The 20,607-nt window shown below is 47.5% G+C and overlaps 1 protein-coding gene across 1 annotated transcript in view; it reads right to left on the bottom strand.

Annotated features, from left to right (window-relative positions):
• ASTN2 (astrotactin 2) overlaps positions 1–20,607 on the bottom strand; it is a 433,335-nt gene that overhangs the window by 353,184 nt on the left and 59,544 nt on the right. Inside the window, exon 2 of the mRNA XM_067309282.1 lies at positions 11,220–11,407. Coding sequence (XP_067165383.1) covers positions 11,220–11,407 — 188 coding nt within the window. The remainder of the gene's footprint in view (positions 1–11,219; positions 11,408–20,607) is intronic.

The following is a 20,607-nucleotide window of genomic DNA, read 5'->3' as shown; positions in this document are numbered from 1 at the left end:
TCTTTGCTTTGCACCACAAATGCAAGGCTGCTGCTCAGAGCTCACGGAGACCTTTTGAAGGCTAAAATAGAGCATGTTCCTTTTTGTCCAGGGAGGCGAGGGGAGGGAGAGAGACAGCAGAGCAGGAACAATGTCAGGTAAAAATAACCACGCTTGGCCTGATGTTACTCCCAATTAAGTCGGTGGGAATTTTGCCCAACTTCCTACAGCAACAAGATCCAGGCACACACACTTTCAAAAAAGTTCTGAGCTACATTAACAGCCCTCTGATGATTAGGAGATTCAGAAACGGATGTGTAAGGATCTTCCCCCTCCTTCAGGTCAGCAGGTATTTGAGCCTTTCCTTCATCTTGGAAAGTAGTAACTACTCAGATTTGCTGTCGTTTCCAGCGAGTTTCCCACTCCCATTTTCCTGCAACAGTGCAGGGCTAGGCAGTGCACAGATGGGAGAAACGTACCTATTTAAATAGCCTCTTTGGTAAGAGACGGCCATGTCCTCATCCTTTAAACTCACCACTTTCCACCGGTGCAACTTTCATCTGATTTAGCCATACTTACTCAAAGGAGAACTTGGCAAGATTTTCAACAAATAGCTTTCAACAAATATCTACTTAGACAGCTTTGCATCAGCTGAAACTAAAGTGCAAGTGGTTTTGGGGAGGATATGGAAAGTGTTGAAGAGTAGAAACACTTCATTCTGGCACTTTCCTAAACAAAAAGCATTCTGCCTTTTTGCATTATAACGTTGCCTTGTGGAACCAAGCCCACTTTATTTTTAAATGGGGAAAAAAAAGACCAAAATGAAAGCAAATATCATATTTCTGGGGACAAATAAGATGCTACATTTCATCCTGTCATTAAAATTTACTCCAATCTTTGAGATTTGCCAACAAAATGAGAATTCAGTCTTTTGCAGAGCTGTAGCGCAAAGTCCTTCACAGTCATCTTTAAACTATTCTAAACAAAATTTATCATAGTTCACCTTTACACAAACTAACTCCTGATACAGTCAACATTTTAACTGAGATATAAGCCTTTTTATCTTGCCCAGCTGGCTTGCTTCTAACTTGCACCACACGTATTTAAAGGAGAATCACTACAGATGCTAGGCAGTTCCAAGAATAACACAAGGGCTGTAGGAAAAGGTAAGACACTTCACTCCTCGTCTGAAAGAAAGTCAGTCCAGCATTCAAGCACACAAGCTATCCTTTACAGCTGACACAGAAAAAGCAAGCCTCAGACTAAAGCAGTGCATTACCCAACACCTGCTCCCTGCGTAGCCAGAGCCAAAGGCTGAGTTATCCCGCTAGAAAGCGGGAGAAGCAGCACCATCCCCTACCGTTATTCCAGGAAGATGACGGAGCGTGCCGAGGCGTCCTCCTCCACGCATCTGCCACGCTCCTGTCAGGCACAGCAACACGAAGCACAGGCTTCCCAGGAAAGCCGGGAGCGAGCCGGCACCGAGCACTGTACAGCATCCACATCCGCATCACCTGCGATGGGAACAACCTGAGGCAAGCGGGGCAAGGACTGCAGCTCTGGACACCAGTTTCCTTCATTAGAAAGTACCTTTGATCTATGGGCCATCCAAACCCTGTCACCACACGCGCCTCTCAAAGAGGAGAACACTTGGAAGAAGTTGGTTTCCACCAGAATTTTCCTGGATTAAAGTCTTATAACAATAAAAAATATATAGAATTTTCTGTTTCTTCATCATGGTTCAACCCAAATGGCATCTCCAAGCCGTATTTTGAAGGTATGCTCCACTCCTTCAAGGGTGAATCCAGTGTTCAGGGCAAGGACTACACAAAAGTGGACAGAGGCAGAGCAGGCTTAAGGTCACATTTCTGTCTCACCTGCACAAGCCTCCAGCACCATTCAGACTCCGCAGAGAGAGCAATGCTCACCCCCTACCATATCACCCTCTTCCCCCAGCACAACACATTTTAGGTCACACTTGTCTGGAGTGGCTGATGCTCTCGTTTTTAAGGCGAGCCTGGCTCTACTTGTGATCATTGCTGCAGCATGCCAGGTAGTTTTGAGACTGGCAGTTTAAAGCGATTAAATCTAGGCTGGTAGCTGCAAAGCATTTCTGTGTTTACTTCAATGTTTCAAAGGTACCTATCAAATACTCAAGGCACTTTACACTCAGACATAACACAAAAGATTAGCACCGGGCTCCTGCACAGAATTGCTTTCTCCAAGACACCTGCAGCTAGGCGAGACCAGCTGCAGCAGGCAATGAGAATAACACATCCGTGCAGGACAAGGATGCTCCTTCCTCTCTGACTGCTCTGCAAACCAGAAGCCGAGTCAGAGCTACAACACCACAACTTGACTTTTCTATCTTTGTCCATGCTTAGAGAAGGAACAACGAGAAAAGGTCAAGAATCAGAGATACAAGCTATGCCCTGCCACAGTGTAGAGCTACAAGTATTTCCTCCATACAGATAGCAGGAAGGAGAACAGAGAGAAGGAAGGAAGGGAACAACTTTAAGATAAGAATTTGAAATCTGAGAGCTCCATGCATAGCCCCGTGGGCTGCTCTATAAAAACACAGTGCCTGATGCAGTCTGCAGTATGGAGGCACACACAAATGGGGATAAGGCAGATGCACAGAATGCCTTGCTTTATTTCCCTCATTTTGATTGATTCCAATGCTCCCTCACCCTCTTTCCAAAATCCTTCTGCATTTTTTTTCCCCATCTCCTCACTACTTCAGCATCCTCCTTCTAGCTCTTGTATCCCCTGACCATAGTGGCTACCCAACAAGAATCCTTTGCATTTTCCTCTCCAGCCATTTTCTCTTTTCAGCATGTTAAAGTTGGGAATTTTCTAAGGCTGCAGATACATCCCATGCATTTGATACCATCTGCAAAAAACAAGTCCCTCCCGAATGCTTCCTACGGCTGCTTTTTTCCGAGTACTAACTTTGATTGCTCTGGGGATGACACAAGAAAGTTAGTTTGCTCCTCGGTTTGGATGAATTAGGAGTATTTATTCAGCCTGCCTTTATCAGAGATGCAAATCAAGCACTCCAGTTACAGTACATATTTTAACACGGAGGGTAGGGGAGAGGAGGAAATCTGCTAGATAGAATGCTATAAAGTATCTAATGTATTCACAGTAACTAAGGTAGGAAACATTGAGAGATTAGTGAAAAATTATTAACATAACAGGTGTCTTTGTCACAAAAATGACACTTTAAAGACAAATCCCCCCCCAAAACGAATTCCCTAAATACAAGAGCACATCATTAATTACACTTAGTACCCTTTTTATACTATTTCTATAACAGATGAGGAGAGTGGAGAAGAGGGGGAGGGTGGAAGAAAGAGAAGCTTCTTTTCCCAACCCACAAAAAGTTAGTTAACGGAACATTATGGAAATGAAACTCAAAGCTCAAGAACGTTCCCACCACAAGAGTGAGCAGATGCTATCGACAGCACTACAGGGAGAAGACAAGGAGACATGCTTCTTGCTTCACTCAACCATGCGGCTGAATTAAAATTTCATTTCATCTGTTCTTCCCTTTCTACAGCCCTCCCCACTCCTCCCCTTTGAGGAACCATCTCATTCCTTCTTATTCCCCTTTGTGCCTCCAAGTTCCCCCAGTCCAGGGAGGGCGAGCCTTGAGTGACCAGCCAGGAGGTGTTCATATCTCCTGTAAACTGACGAGGTGGGACTGACACCCACTCATGCAGAATTCCCAAACAAGGTTTGAATCAGCAACCCATTCCTGCATGGGTTCAACCACATGCTTATAACTTTATGCATCCCTCTGAGTCCCACTGGCTTCAAGTTGCTTCAGACTGCACAGGGCAAAGTTAAGACGACCATTACTGTGAAGTTCAGCTTCCAGATGTGCTGAGCTCCTCCCAGTCCCAAAAATCGATGGGATCTGCAGGTGCTCAGCCCCACCATCTTGTGCCACTGGACTCAGCAAAGGTCCTACTAAGCATCCTCAGCCCAACCCCTTCCCTGGCAAAGCAGCTGAGGAAAGAGCTTAGGTGCATGTCCAGCAAGGGCCCGGGGGAGGACTGCTAACGCGACACTACTCTGGGCAAGGAACTAATGGCTTAGATTTGTCAACCACGCTGAGCTACTGCAGCTTCCATCCACTTTGGTGGGATTTCTGGATGCTTGGTCCCATCTGGAAGTCCGGCTAGGCAACTCCTTTTCCCATTCCCATAAGCAGGGAACAGGGACATGATTCTCAAATGGGGGCACACTGAACCCAGTTCTCTGTTTTGAAACAGCTCATTTGAGATCAATTTGGGTTTTTAATACCTTTCAGAAAAGAAAATCTGCTACTGCAGCAATTCTCTCCCTACCCTAATTAATTCCTAAACATATCTCAAGCTGGAAGTGCATGTTTTATGAATCTAGTTGACCTCCTGGTGCAGAAATGATGACACAGATGTTGTGCCTTCTTCATTACCTCATTATTCATGTTACACCATTTTTTTCCAATTGAGCTGGCTGACAGGAGCTCCAGTGCTGCCATCAGCAAGACACACAGCAAAGAAACAGAATGAGGTTCAAGCAACATTTTACATCTGCTGGAGCACTTAGCTCCACTGGAGTGGCCAATGACACCCATAGGGCACACCGGGATGCCAGCTGTGATTATATAGTCAGGCGGGAAGTAAATCCATTGAGAAGCTTTGCACCGAGACGAACAACACATTGAAGGGTAAGAAGACGAGACAGTACTCAAAAGACTGCCAAGAAGAGGGGAACATTAAAGCTGAAGGATTGCACACTTCGAGGCACACGTCTGAAGGTACGCGAGAAGAGGAGTGCTCACTTGGAGAACTGTTTGCTGGGGAGGATGAGGATCACCAACTCTGCACAAGGTTTCAGTCTTATCTGTACACAGAAGTTGCACCTCTCCCCAGTAGAGCTCAAACGTTTAGTTCCCCTTCTTCTCTCCCTCCTGTACACACTCAGATAAGCACAGTTTTGGTGGTTTATTATAACCATTTATGGGAAGGAGAGTAACCCCTGCCAGCATATGCAGATACAAAGCAAATGGCGCTAGCAGAGCTATATCGAGAAGACCTCACAATCCTGTCCAACCCATCGGACAGATGCTGCGTTCAGGGCAGCCATCTGAGAAACGGATATGTGCCAAGGGGCTCTTTCAGCATGGGAAAACACAGGCGCTTGGGGGAAGGCTAAGATCACACCCGAATGATTGTGCATCGTTCACAGGACAAGCACGAAGCCACACATAATGCTTTGTGCAGCCAAGCTGAAAGCAGAGATCCTAATGAGAACCAGGCTCCTTGAGGAAACACGGGCAGTGTAGCATGGAGAGAGAAGGAGAGTCATGATATGGTTCACAGGTGTAAAAGCAAAAAAAAAAAGCAAATGAATGCACTTGTCACGGCTGTTGCTGGATGACGGCAGAGAAAAAGCTTCTGAAAGGAAATAGAAACTGCTTCTAAAACTCCACTCACTCTTGTATATTATCGAAGGGCTTAAGAAGCTATAGAACTAACCCCAGCCCTCGTAACCGCCAGGCAGCGATGCAAAACCACACTCACTGGGATTGATTTCAGTGGCTGCAGCGAGGTGAATCAGGCCCGCAGAATCTCTCCCCAGGCTCCACTTCAGAGCACACCGGAGCAGGTTGCTAAATCAGAGTGAAGTGTTTAAGAGCACACTTTATACCCATCTCACAAGCTGACAGAACACAGCACCGAAGGCTGATCATTAGGGAAACATCAGGATGCATAAGAACAAGAAGAAAAAAGGAAACCCATATAAATAAGAGCCGAAAAAAATCTGCTGGGAGACCTAGAATCCAGCAGCAAACTGGCTATTGCCAATAACAGCCAGCAGAAGGTAAGCATAAAAAACAACCTGATGAGGTCCGCTCACCTTTTATTCCAGACACCCAAATACTCCCTAGCAGGGAGACGAGTAGGAGATGAAACAAGGCTTTTGTTTGCTACCTTTCTCAAAAGTGCCCACCTTATTTCTGCTGGAGACACATGTGAGTCAACGGATAACTCATTTACGCAAACACTTGCACAGTACCAACTCCGATCTCTGAAACACCCGCACACAGCCAGTCACTTTACTGCATCACTCGCACAGGCGTAAGACTAAGGAGAGTCCAGCCCGTGGCATTGGTAGCCACGTTTTTTGGCTGCTACAAGGGTAGAGCCTCTTGCTGCCTTGTCAGCGAGATGCAATAAGACTGTGCATCCTCTCCCCATCAGCAGGGAGGCTTTCGCCTTCAGGCCTCGGGGGAGGATGGAGCAAGGCATGCGAGGCGGTGCTCACCTGAAGCACATTCCTCTGGGAGCCACACACCTGGCATGGTCCTCACCGCCTTCACCCCCAGGACCGTCCAAGACCCACGCCCCGAGCACCAACGGCCCCAGCCACCTGCAATGCTGAGGGTGCAACAGGGCTGCCTCAGCTCATGGCATCTCTCTCTGCTTCCCTAACAGGGCACAGTCCCTTGACCTTTTTATGCAGAAAGAGGAATCCATGCGATTACCCTCCAGTGGAGCATAGGTTCCCTTGGTTGGTCCTTGGGTTCCCTCAAAATCTCAAGCTGACCAAGTCAGAGGGAAAGAGTCCAGCCTCTAGCAGGATGGCTTCAGATGTGCCACATGAATTTGCTTCCAGTACATTTTTTAGCAAGAGATTCTGCCCTCGGGCAACCGGCACGTAAGGGAGGAATGAAGGAAAAGGCGGGTCCTGGGGACAGAAGAGCAGCCCTCACCTTCAGCTGCTGCCCTCCTGCTCCACGCTTTGGCCCAAACCCCAGCCCCACGGTCCCACTTGCAGCAGTCCGGCATGGAGAAGCACCAAAGGAACACTACGGACCTACCAGATACAGGGCACCTGGCTGGAGGTCAGAGACCCGAGATGGCTCAGCTCAGAGATTAAATGAGCTTCTCCTGCTGGCACCCACCTCTCCTCTTCCTCAGAGTCCTATATAAGTCCACATTTAAGGCAGATGCTATTAAACGTAAATTCAGGCCCAGGGCTGCAATGACCCAGAACAATAATTAAACAGGTAAACAAGATGGTGCAAAAAAATTTATCTTACATTTTGTTGAATTCAGCAGTTTACAATGCTAGAATAATTAGTGGTTTAAAATGTTTTGACACAAGCAACCCCAATAATCATGATAAATCATATCAGGCATATGCCCGGATCCTTGAAGTGACAGATGACAAACAGAGCAGGGACAAGACGCTCTATCATGTGGGGAATCATTGAGTTAATGGAAGAATTATTGCTTCCGAAATCCACTCCAGTTCTATTGTGGGGAACATTCCAATTTATCAAAGCCAAATGAACATTAATTGCTGCAGCCTGGTAAGTTTTCGAGCTGCTGTGACCTTCATTGAATTTTAATCCAAAACAGATAAGATTTACTTCCACACAAGAGGAAACAACACAATTAAACCCAAATGACAGCAAAGATTATGTGGAAAAACACAACAGGCGTAATGACAAAAATATTGATTTCTTTCTACTTGACACTGCGCAAAAAAAGTAAATAAATAAAATCCAGCATTTGCATATTCTTTCTTTCCTCCTTCCTTTTCAGTTGGGAGACAAATTTCAGATGCTCAAGCCAAGAGGAAAGGGGTGGCAGACAGTAATGGAGACTGAATTCCCTTTAACTGCAGTAATTAATGTTACGTCTCATTGGGGAAAGATTAGGAAAAAACAGTGAGGAGGGAAAAAAAAAAAGAAAAGGAAAAAACATGTATTTTTTTGCTGTTAAAGATGCCCTTGGGCTTGGGAGCAGAGGTGTGAACAGCGTCACGGCTGCACAGCACCAAGGGCGTTCGCAGGCGCAGATGACCACCCAGGGGCGCAGGCTCCCGGCGGCCCCTCTCCCCGCACCGGCACGGACCCTTCCTCGCCCCCGCTCCCCCCATCCCCGCCGGCTCTCAGCCCTGCGCCCCGGCCCCCTGCAGCCACCTCTCCCCAAAGCCTCCCCCCAGCAACCAGCTTCTGCGTAAACAGAATTAGCCGTGTTTAAAGGAGGACGATGTTCCTTGCTGATTCGGTGCATTGAGAGATAACATGCAGGGGGAAAATAATAAATAAATAAACACTAAACAGCCCAAAACTGGAAAGCCGCACACACACAACCAAGATTACAGGGAAAAAAAGTAAAGGAGGTAGAAAGGTATGTTAGACACGAGAGATGCTGAGATCTGGTTAATTCGAGGTCGCAAGCGAGTCCCTGCTGCCCCTTTTCCCCCTCCTGCCCTCAGCCCCGCGCGCCCCCTCTTCCTCCCTTCAGTCCGACACCGCAGCACCGGGGCTTCGCCTCGCCACGGAGCACAGCGCCGAAACACCCGCCCTGCCCCGCGGCGCTCTAAACGCGGGTTTTGCGCTCACCGGCGTCTCAGCCTCTGGAGCCGGTTCTCCAGGGCCCCGGCTCAGCACAGCGGATATGTTGGCTTTGGAGGCAGAGCACGAGCGACGAGCAAAGCCAGCCAAATCATAAACATCAACACAAATCCAAAGTAACGGTTCTGTACGAGGGAGTTCAGCTTGGAGATGTCTCTTTGTCCAATAAAGCTTTGCCAGAACACTCCCTAAACGTGTAAAGTCAGGAATTAGAGAGATCCCACAGGCAAACTGTACCCGGCTCTCCATAACTCAGCCAGAGAATGAAGAGACAGGTAAAAGTAAGTGTTACAGTCACTTAAATGAGATTGAAGGAAGCACTTTCCAAAGCTTCCCCCTGTCCCCTATGGTGAGATCCCAGGCAGATGATGAACGGGGCATGCAGACTCTGAATGCCGAGCGGGCAGGACCACGGCTGCTGCAAAGGCAGTGTTGGGGCGGTTTGAAACGACTCCCATGCGGAGCGCAAGGTGCTCAGTCTGCAATTCAAGCTGAATCTCAAGGTAGAAGGAGTAAGGATACCAAGGGTGTACGAGAGGACAGGAGGTTGAATGCCAAGCAAGCACCGCAGGTTGGGGCTGGTACGGGGATGGCACGGGTGGCTACCAAGCACGGCACCGTGCGGTAATGGGGCTCCCCCAGAGAGGCAGAAGGGCTCGAAGCGGTGGGCTGTTTCTGGGATGCAATTCAGCTGGGCTCAGGGAGGTATGGAAAAGCGTGGGAAAGGAGGCTGAACAAAGCCCAGACGCTCCAATGGAGTATCTCATCCAAGAAACAAAGACTTTCACTCAGTTTTACTTAAGCTATACAACTCCATGTGGTTTTTGAGGAAAAAACAACTATATATCTTCTGCTAGAAACTCAAAACTTGGCTCAGGTTCACTCAAAAAGTTAATGAATCTTCCAAAAAACTGGGCAAAGTGTCAAGTCTGTGATGCAATCCTGACCAAGGCATCCAGGGCTTTTGCGCAGTTCTGCCTGCTCCCCCTGGCTATTCCCAGGGACGTGCGTGCAAGTTGGTACACTGGCCCAGACCTACGCTGCCAGGTCAGGACCCCAAATCCCACAACTATGAGTACCAGGACTACAAAAGAAAGTGGTATTATGACATGGTCTGTACATAAGGAACATTTCTTCCTTTCCCTAATAAAGAAAATCCACATTTCAAGCAATCACACTAATCACCAGGCTATGGAACCAGTATCTCACCCTTGGTCACAGACTGTTTCCGTACCTACAAAGTAGAACAGTCCTGCACATGAGACTGGCAGAGGTTTGACCAGAATAGCCAAGCAACCCCCCATTCAAATCAGGGATCAAGTTTTCCACATCCCAGACTTGTGCTCTGCTGTCTCCATTCCTTGTTTTCTCTCTCGCCCATTTTTTCAGGCTCATTCTCTAAGTATCCCAGTTTTATCTTTTTCTCCCCAACACTCCATCACACTGACATTTTTGCAGGACATAAGAAATGTTCCCTACCAAATCCACTAAAGTTGGAGTGCCCAATTTCTTTCCCTTCTTGCCATCCCTCCATCATACTGCTTCTTATCTTGCCCAGCAGCCTTAACGCAAAGCCTCTCTCTGTGTTCACGTGCATTCAGCGCTCAATCTAAAACCTCCCTGACAAGGGTCGAGGCACTCAAATGAACAGATTTAAGCTTCAGAAGCCGAATAGCCTCTTGTTCAAATGGAAAGCCTTCACACAGCCATAGTCTGTGCTCCTCCTCCTCAAATGAACGGAAGGTGCGAAGACAACACGCACATTCTACAGTATGAGCATATGGGTCTTTTGCAGCTGATTGCTGCTGCGGGTTTTCGAGGAAGCCTCCCATCCCTACTGGTTTCTTCTCACCCTTTTTTATCCACAGTGGAACTGGACAGCAGCTTCCTGTGGCTCTGAACCCATCATGGCCACTCAAGCACAGGCTGTAGCATAGACAAAGACATTATCTATAAAAGCAAAGGATGTCCCTGACATTAGGGCTCCAGCTGTAGAGTTTGCTCAGTCTCCAATCCTATAAAAGACTTTCCTTGGGCAAATGATTGACATGCATATACACACTACTTTGTGAATCTACAAGCCTAAACTTCTCACTTGTATCCCAATGGGAATTAAGGGACAGTACAATTGGTCCCATTTTACAAATGGGACTCTAAAGCAGAGAGGGACAATGGACCAGATTCAAGTATGTAGGCAACCACCTCATAAGATACTAAAATAAACATTTTAAAGGCAACAGAGCACATGCGCAATATGTTTAAAAAAGGTCACAAACACCTGAAATAGAGATATTCAAAGGATCTGAACTATCTTTTCCCTCTTAGATCAGACTTGCCCTTTGAAAGAGAAGGATCACTTAATAGCCCATACCGACTTGATAGGTAAAATTCAAGTTAAGAAAGCTTCAAAAAGACAAGACCAACCCCATGATCTTGCCTTTATACATGCCAGAATGAAAGATCAAGGAGAAATACTCTGCTAACACACCTCAAGAGCTGTCAGAGGCACCAGGAATCACAGCTTCCTTTTTACCCTCCCCAACAGCTTCTCCCCTGGAGAGAGTCTGTTGTTTTATTTAATTTTTAAAAGACAACTACACTTTTTTTCCCGGCCCATTCAAACCTACCTCTCCTCTTTGGAGGCCCAACCAAGAGAGGAGTTAGACAACGAGCGCACTTAAGGGATACAGACATTTGTAAACTGGACTTGCCAGCCTGTTCTTTATCACCACCCTCCCACTCCAATCTGGCTGCCAACCAGCGTTCCCTCCCAGACGGTCCTCTGTGCCCTCAGACAGAACTGGCGACTTCAACTCACCATGACAGAGATATGAAGAATGTGCATCTGCTCCTCCACTATCTCCGAAGGCTCCTGGAGGGTGGGTGGAGTGACCCGAGACAGCTGCTCAGCACTGTTCATGGAGACGTGGAAATACAGGGTACCATTCTCCAGCCACTGCTGCTTCCAGTGCACCAAGGAAATATCAGCCACGGTCCCAGACATCTCTGCAGTGACAAAACACACAACTGAGGGTCAGCCTTTTCCACCATGCTGAAAGGCTGCACTCTTAGCAGTTCAAGCAAAGGAGTGGAAATCAGGACACTTGAGTCTTACCCCTAGCACTGCCTCTGATCTGCTGGGTGACCTTAAGCATTGCTTTTGGGCCTCTGCACACCACCTTCCCCCATATGAACAATAATATCAGTCTTCCTTAATCAAAGGAAAGGGCTATGAAGTGCCTTGGGTTTTCTAGAAAAGAAGGGCAACCGCAGGAGATAACACATTGAACAAGGTGCCTTTAACCTCCTGCAGTTCTCCCAGCAACATGCCAGAAGCAGCTCTTAGAGGTCTGCAGTCAAGTCCAGTGGTGGTTTCGGGTCAGCACAAGGCAGAGGCAGGACACCTGGTGTGAAACAAGCCAGAAGGCAGGCATCAGCATGCACTCTTCTGGCCCTTATGAGTGAAATCATCTTCCAGGGTTAGCAAGCTAGCACTAGAGTTGTCTTTAGAAAGGACAGTCCCAGCGCAGACTAACAAGCACCAGCAAGAGGTGGTACATATGGAAAAGCTAAGCATCAGGCTTGACAAATATGTATTGGCCTTGGGGTTGCACGTCTGTCTGTCTCCGGAGCCTTCTGCCCCGGAGACATTAGTTTTACCTGTCACATCCCACACAACTCTGATTTACAATGCAAGCACCTTGGGAGCTGAGGTTGTAGCATCCTAACATTCCCATCCACAGCAGCATCTTACCCTGACCTACATTCATGGCACCACACCTGAGTAACTAGCTGCTTGGACAATTCAGGCACCAGAAGCAAACCCCAGATTTACAGTCACTAGCACAGTCCAGAGCCAGCAGCTGCCAAGCCTCAGCTGCAGCTCCCAGCTTGGCCAGGCAGCAGCAGAAATAAGCAAGATGATGGACAGCTGTGAAGCTGTCAGCAAAGTTTTAAATGGATCTCTGCAAAGAGCTGATTTGTCAGTTTGGCAGCCAAATCAAAACCAAAAAAAGAATACTAGGGCAAAATGATCCAAAATATTTCTCCTTCCACCACCTCTTTTTCGTGTTTGTTTTTCCATTTGCAATATAAGCAATGCAAAACAAGTCAGGTTCACAGTGGCAGTCCTCTTACTTACTGGGCCCACGGCTTCTGCAGTCACCCACTTTGTGAGAGACCCAAATTCAATCCCCTTCTGTTTGTGAAGGGAGTGACCTAGCAACTGATTGTAATGGATTGTGATGTGCTTCACAATCTTTGACAAATGCTGTTTTGCATAAGTATTTACACCTTCTGTGAAGCAGCAGATGATGGGTATCCAGTGAGTGTCCTTGCCATAAGGACATAGAGCCATTAGCTGCCTGCCTCAGTGCGTGGACAACTGTCCCCCTCAGTGGGGACAGTTCAGCAGAAAAACCAGGGCAATCCACCTCAGAACAACTGTAGTCTCTAAGGTACGGCTGCTCCAAGGCGGCAGAAAGCACAAGTTCAGATCCTCTTTGCACTAAGAGGGGGGGACCCAGTCGAGGCCCTCCTCCACACCTTGGCTGCGCACCACCACTGAATCACTCAGTAAAGGGGTCACTAGCAGAGGATTTTGATTATTCCCCTGCCCCTATCTCCAGCCAAAACCTCTAATGAACAGGGGTGGGCTTTTGCATTCCACCTGCATGAACCCAGCTGGGCAAAAGCACATCCACTTCTAGCTCTGAGCAGAAACTACAAGAGGAAGAGTGCAGCTGAGGTGGTCCTGAGAGGCTGCTGCCATCTTTCAGACCAAGATCCTTCAAGGTACTTTGGTGCCAGCTCACTAGTAGCAACACAGACCAGAAGACTGGGCACTTCCACTTCTCAGGACCCCTGTCCCAATCTCTCTTGCCACAGCAACAAAAGCTGTTAATTCTTCAGGGACAATTTTTCTAAGCCCCATGAGCAATGTGTTCTTCAGCAGAAAACTCCTGGCTTTCTGTCATGGATTAAAACTGACACAATAACATCCTGCTCACACAGATGTCCCCATCACGAAACCGGAGCACCCTACAAAGGGCTGATCCCTCTTGTCCACCAGGCGTCTGCAGCCCCACCGCTTATTGCGTGGATGGCAGCAGCCTGGCTGAGGGCAGAGACAAGGTTAGCCTAGTACTGCTAACTCCCTTATTCAGCACCTCACTAATTATGCTGTTGACATACCTGGGACGCCCGCACTGCCACCTGAATCTAATCCGAGGACTGTGCTCATTATCTCTGCCTCGCAAGCACAGCAGTGGTCGTTATCCCCAATCTCTATGCACATCTGAGCACTCCAAAGAAAGAAAACTAAACAGCTCTTGACCACGCATGGGATCTGTAGGAGTCCACGCTTGCACTCCTGAGAAGATGCATGAACTCGCTGTCATACCGCTGTCATTGCAATAACATCTCTCCTAACAGCCCCTTCCCTCCTTTAATACAAATAGCTGTTTGCTGAAGCAAATCAGTAGCAAAACGCATTGCTTGCGCTCTTTACCCTGTAAATCAAGTCAACCCCATGACTCGTGCTCCAGGACAGGAGCCTGTGCATCACCTAAGAATCTAATGAAATGAGTCCTGTGTCTCTCACCTCCAAAGAGGCTAAATCAGAGGGTTTCTTACACTGGTAAAGTAAGAACAGCAGCAGAGGAACACCAGGGCTGTTTAACTGTGTTCTGCTTTGTAGCAATACTTCAAAGGTCTGTACTGAAGAGCGTCTCCTTGTCTAATTAGTATTAGAAGGAAAGGCTACTGGGGGTGGGGGGCAGAAAAGCAGTAACAGCTTTGGGGAGGATACTAAAATCTCTTTTCTAGAGGCAAGCAGGCCAAGACAACAGCCCAGGAGCATCAAAACATAGGACTCCAGTTATTCAGAGACATCCTAATTTTGCTTAGAGGTATAGTCACCCATAGCAAAGAATGATTTACAGTATTACACACTCTTCACACACACTCACACCTTACATTACACACACATCCCTGCAGCAGGCCTTTCTAAGAAAGCTTAGGGAAGCAGGTTGCATTGGTATGACCATAGCAGAGACCTGATGTGGGTGCCCCCTGGAACCTACTGCTACCATTCTCAAAGGCTACGTCGCATTAGGAAAGCGGGGAAAACAAATCCAGGATCAATCTTTCTCCAAAATTCTTCCCTTTCACACACACTTTTGCATGGGATGTTTAAAAGCATCAAGCAGAACATTTCTGGGAAGTTGTGAGATATAGGCAATTTTTTGGATTTTAGCCTAGGCTGAAGATAAGCCTATTTCATTTTGAAAAGCTCTCTTCCAAAAGTAGAAACTTCAATTTAACCTTCATTTCACAATTTTAAGCAAACACAGCAGCGAGGCAATTTCTGATGGAAGTTGACTTGCCAAGCCTGGGTGCCATTTACCATGCATTTGTAAACACCTGAATGCTCTTCATCCCAACACCCGCATTGCAAGAAACCTGGTCATTACCACCCCCAGCATTGCAAGAACATCACACACCCTCCATCAGATTTGCTGCTCAATAAATAAAGAAGTAAATAAAAGTTTTCAAGCCCTGTTAGTACAGACGTGTTTTTGCAGCCAAACCCTTCAATATCCAAATACAGAGAAGCTTCCTGGCCTCAAATACTTGACATGAACATTACACTGCCTGTGTTTCACTGGACACGCATTGTCATTCCGCTATCTACACTGTAGTTACAGCGGACGATAGGCCGTCCATCAGAAAGAATGCAATAGTCTGCAGCAAGATTGCCTGTTATCAGAGCTTTCAAATGCTTTTGGAACAAATTAAGGGCATTCCTGCACCAAAATAGAATGAGATACAGTTAAGGTTTTAAATGGGCAGCAATGGAAAAGCACTTGTAGTCTATAGCTTTTTAAAATCGCAGCATCCAGAAGACAGGAAATTCTTAGTAAGGGTTCAAATGCAGCACTAAATTCTGTCCTAACACAACAGCTGCAGCTCTGTGGATAAAACACTAAGTAAAACAACCAGATAGACCCACTGGCAAGCAATTTCTGCCATGTCCTCTTCCTACCTGACCACAACTCCCATCAGCGAACACGTTCCAGGAAGGGAAAGCAAGGGTCCTCCTGCCTCAGCGCGGGGCCGTCACTTCTGCTCGCTGCACCCGGCCAGCCCTCTTCTCACCAACAGCGAGCAGCAGCCAAAGCCCGCAGGTAAACATGTTTCTCCACCTCACAGTGGAGCATCTCCCCTTGCAAGGCCAGAGGAAGCGCCTCCTCCCAGTCTTCAGCCCACCTCCTGCTCCCCACTCTTCACACCTGCCCTTCGTCTCCCATTCTGGGGGTCAGCTGAGCCCAAAGAGCAGTGCAGCTTCCCTCAAGCCCCTTCGCCCAGCCATTTCAGAGCCGCAGCAAAACCAGCCCCCACCTCATTTTTCCTTCCAGTCCACTGTGGGGTAGCAGCACATCCTCCAGCTCTGGGATGGGTCTCGCTCCATCCCAGTTCCTCCCTCACCTCCCTCCTTCCAGCAACCCTCCACCTTCCCGTCACTCTGCGCCCTCAGCCTTGCAGTCTGGGCGCCTGGAAATCGGTCTCCCCCCCCATCCCGGGAAGCACCACGGTGCGTGCTCCTGCCAACCACACAGAAGGGTTTTTATGGTCAATAATAGACAGGTATCATATGATGCCTCCTACTCTTGTGTTGGAGATGATGTCAGCTGCCCCAAGAGGAGGCTGGATTACATCAGCTAACCAGGGTCTGAATTTAAAAAGAAAAGAGCATACAGAGTAGTTTCTCTTTTTCTGCTCCTCCTCAGATGCTGGGTCCCATAAGACCGCAACTTTACATCTCCCCTGGAAATTAAACAAGCAATCAGAACAAAACCCTTTGCTATGGCTCAGGCCCTGCACTGAGCTCAAGCCTATCAGAAGGTCATCTGTCCAGGATAAGGTCAGGGGGAGGCAGGATGATGGTGGAGATGCACCACAGCAAGATCCTTTCCAATTGATTTTGTAATTCCATTTTCTCTTCACTATTTCTACAATCTTTACATATAAACATTTCATTGAAGTTTTCAACTCATATTACAATCAAACTTAAAAGCAAAAGGGCCTAAATGCATTTGGTTGGGAACCAAGACGATTCCCATAAAAGCAGATTATGCTGACATGATGAATATAAAATGAAACAGCAGATATTAAAGTTGGAGAATTGTTACTTCATGCCTTCCGGCTCCTGTCCGCTCTACCCACCTCCTTTTCCTCCTTTCCTCTCCCTCCTTTTTTTTTTTTTTTATTGAATGCAGAAAGAAAACAGAGATAGCCTTTTCACCTCTGCCTTCTCCAAGGCAGGCTGCCAGGCTGGAAACATTCAATAGTCTCACCCCCCCAGACCATCTGCAATGCCTGAACGTTCTTCAGTTATTTGGGAGGTTGCAGCCCTGCCTTATCTGTCATGGAGTTTTACAAAGCATGCTTTGTATTTAATTGGCTTGTTCTTGCTAATCTACCATGCTTATTGTATTTTTATTTAATTCTTGAAGGTCAATATTAAAAAAGACATTCTGCTTCTGGCAGTTCATCTCTGTACTGTTTCCCCTTCCCGAATAACCGAACGCTCTTTGTGCTTCCCCTTCTCTCCGCTCCCCAGTTCTGCTCAGACCATTGGACCTGTCAGACATGCTTACAAAAAGGACCGAACCCTTGGCGTGACAGGTGGGGAGCCTGCGAGTAATTTCCAGCACATGGATCCAGGCTCCTCCTGCCTTTTTGCTCACCACCTGTCTAATACCAGCAGGACCAGAACCCTCCAGACAGACTTCATCAGCTCACCTGCACAACTCGCCATCTTAATCTGTTGGCAGAGGAAAAGCTGCAGAGCTATTTAGCAGGTTTATTTCCTTTTACAGCAGGCTCAGAAATATGATTTGATCTTGCACAGGCTGGTACCAAGGCTAGCATCATCAACTGCTCCATCATCTTCTTGCCCATGCATCATCTCTAACCCTGCAACACCATTTCTCCTGCTATTAGTTCAGGGGCTCTTCTGAGCTAATGTTCTCCAGAGGCGCCAACCTCCGCTGAATTGTTAGTTTATAGATTCCTCAGTGCTAGCTACCACTTATGCTAATAAAGCAAAATTATGCAGAAAGTCATAAACAGAGCGCTCTCCCCAGTGCCCTTGCCAGTACAGGATTGCTCCCTACGGAATAGATTATAGCACTCTGTTCAGACTAGTTCCAAAATTACTCGAGTAATGGGGCTTCCCCCATGCTCCCCAGGGGACTATTCTGCAGCCAAACAGCCCTAACAGTTCTTAGGGTTTGGGCCTTTTGGTGGCGTTTTTTTTTTTTTTAATCCCAATCATTATCTCGCTTCATTTTTTTCCCCTCTCCCTCTGCTCAATTTTAACATGTTCCTTTCCTTCTAAATCAATTCTCCTGCTTCCCCTCCCCACAGTGCTCCCTTGGGCAATACACGAACACAGCTGTGTATCATGAAAAGTCATAGAGAAGCTCAGAAGTTTAAGAAGGGAAAAAAGATGACAAGATCCCTCAGATGATCTCTTCTCAAAGTGCCTGCGTGCGTGGAACAGCCTGCTATACCTACAAGGCACTTCAAGGGTGGCTTCAGTGCCGCGTGTGAATCCAAGTTTGCCAGCTATCCACAGTGCCTGCTGGAAACAGCACATCTTCAGGGCTGGTCCTGGGGACAACCACCTAGTATGCCTGGAGGAAGGCTTCAGTGAGCCTTGGTCTTGAGATCACCCATAGGGCACTCCCCTAGCAGATGAACAGGCTTGAGCACTCTGCATCTCAGTTGCTTTGCTGGCTGCATCACGCATGTGACGTTGGACAGACAAAGCATCAGGCATCCCAACACAAGAAGGGATGTGCAGTGGCATGGGATTGGCTAGTGGGATGTTTTCAGGCTTTGTTTAAACCACCTGCAAGGGCAAGAGTCAGAACTCAGGTCTGAGGCATCTTCTAGGCTTCAGGCTATTCCCAGGCCACTTTAAAGACAGCACAGACGCAGCAAGAACCCAGCTGCCACCGAAGAATTCCCAACAATCAGAGCAATGCAACTGAAGGCTAGGGTAGATCCCAAGCTCAAAAGGAATCCAAGAAATGATAAAGCCTCTTCAGCTCAGATAGACAGCCTGGCTCTCCCTATGGCCAGGTTGCTTCATCCTGCACTAAAACTCAGCTGCTGAGTGCTCCAGAACCAGGTACCTACAGCACATGCTCACAGTCAGCAGTGCAGGCTAAAGAGACATAGGAAACAGGAACAAGATGCAAACTTTCACAGGGAAGGTTGCAATCTTCCATCAGAGCAGAAGTAATAAACTGTCTTTTATAAAAGCCCACATAGATTGATTAGATCCTGCCCTCTCCCCCATTACACACAGTGACAGTCATCAGCAAATTCTGGCTGTAACAGCTTCCATGGAAGCCGCAAGCATCACTGCAGACCTTTCTACAATCACTCTAGTGCTATGTCTAGATTAAGTTTTAGCCTCCTCATTTTTTGCCAAGACCCACGCACATTCAGCCACACTTTCCAAGGTCAGAACGCTGCAGGCGGTCAGCGCAGCAGAGCACTGCTGGCCATGCGTCCCTGCAACGCCTTGTGAGGGATGTGCTTACCAAGAGGCAAGCGGCAGTGGGAGAGCAGCCCCAGGGCAGGGCATCCACTGACACTGCCAGGGAGAGCAAGCACTCCTCCAAGGACTGCAAAGCCAATACACCTCACCATCCACACTACCAAAGGCAGGTGATAGACCTAACATCGGCACAAATGCCTGCTCCTTAACCACTATGAGAAGACAACATGCTTTTGTGAAGCTCCAGCGCTTTCTCCTCAACCCCAGAACTTTCAACCTTCAGGATGAGCCAACAGCTGCCATGCAGCCAGACACATGCAGCCCCAACTCCTGCCCTGTCCCTTGCAGCCACTACAGCATTACAAGTACAGAAAACTGTGATGAGAATGTGTTATTCCCACCTTCACAGTGACTTGGCCACAAATCCTTCCCTGAGACTTTTTAAACACACTAAGAATGGTCTTGCATATATTCTCCTCTGAGCAGAGGTGACTGTCAGGCTGAACTATTAGATGTTTTTGGAGAAACAGTGAGGAGCCACAAAGCACTACGGCAACTTTGCCCTCCTGAGCACCACCACCCCTAGTTTCTGAAAGAGATGAAGGTTTTGCACACACACCTCAGCTTATGGACTTAAAGATTTACATCCTTTCATTGGTCAAATTCTCCACGCAGGCTCCGACTTAGTGAGCGCAAAGTTTGTGGGTATGTCTGCACCCACACTGCAGACTCACATGGCAGTCCTTAGCATGGTGCTCTACTCAAACTTATCCACCCTTGCCGAAAAGGGGTTTCCTCTCGCACATGGCACAAAGCAGTGTACACACACACACAATGGCTGAGAGGAACATAAAGGAATAAATATATTGAGCTGGTTAGTTCAGCCACTGGTAGTTTAAGTCAGACAGCAGATCCCATTTTGGACCTCCAGTCTGCAGGGCCAAAGGCTGCAGCAAGGTGATAAAGACAGACCAAGACTGTGCAGAAGCACAAGCACAAGAAGGGCTGTCCTCATTGCAAAAGTTGTTCATCATCGAGCTGGAAGAACTGTGCAGCTGAACCAACTATTCCAAGGGTGTCCCACAGTGGTTGCCCAGCAGACAGCATGACCACACTTCAGCGCAATGATATTTCAATGCATACTGGCACGAACCCTTACCTCACCGCCCAACTTTCCGACTCAGCTCCAGCCTTTCTGGGGCAGCCTATGCAATCCACCTTGGTCTAGTGTTATGTCAGCAATCCCAGTGATCGTACTGGATTTACGTCCAGTTAACACTGGGCACAGTAAATGCAATCAGAAGATTTGGATTTTTCCCTTCCTCCCTCCAAGCTAATTCATAAACCCACATTTTTTTTAAGAGCATATTTTAAACAGATGTAATTATCATGAAATGCAGCAAGAGGTCAGCAGACTGCCTCATTACACAGATGAAGGCTGAGATCTGGGAGATGATGAGATGGGGTGAACAGGGAGGACAGACAGACCTTTCCACAACTCACCCCCAGAAAATGCTTCAAGATAACAGGAGGGTTGGGCTGCTCCAATAAATATCTCACACTCCTTGCTCTGGAGCCACCTCCGCAGTCCCACATTCCTTCTGACTTCCTAATCAAAAATCTTTTGGAC

The sequence above is a fragment of the Apteryx mantelli genome, chromosome 21 (assembly GCF_036417845.1).
Source record: "Apteryx mantelli isolate bAptMan1 chromosome 21, bAptMan1.hap1, whole genome shotgun sequence".
Classification (NCBI taxonomy): Eukaryota; Metazoa; Chordata; class Aves; order Apterygiformes; family Apterygidae; genus Apteryx; species Apteryx mantelli.
Note: the sequence above shows the minus strand (reverse complement) of the source record. Positions and strands in the feature narration are given on the sequence as shown.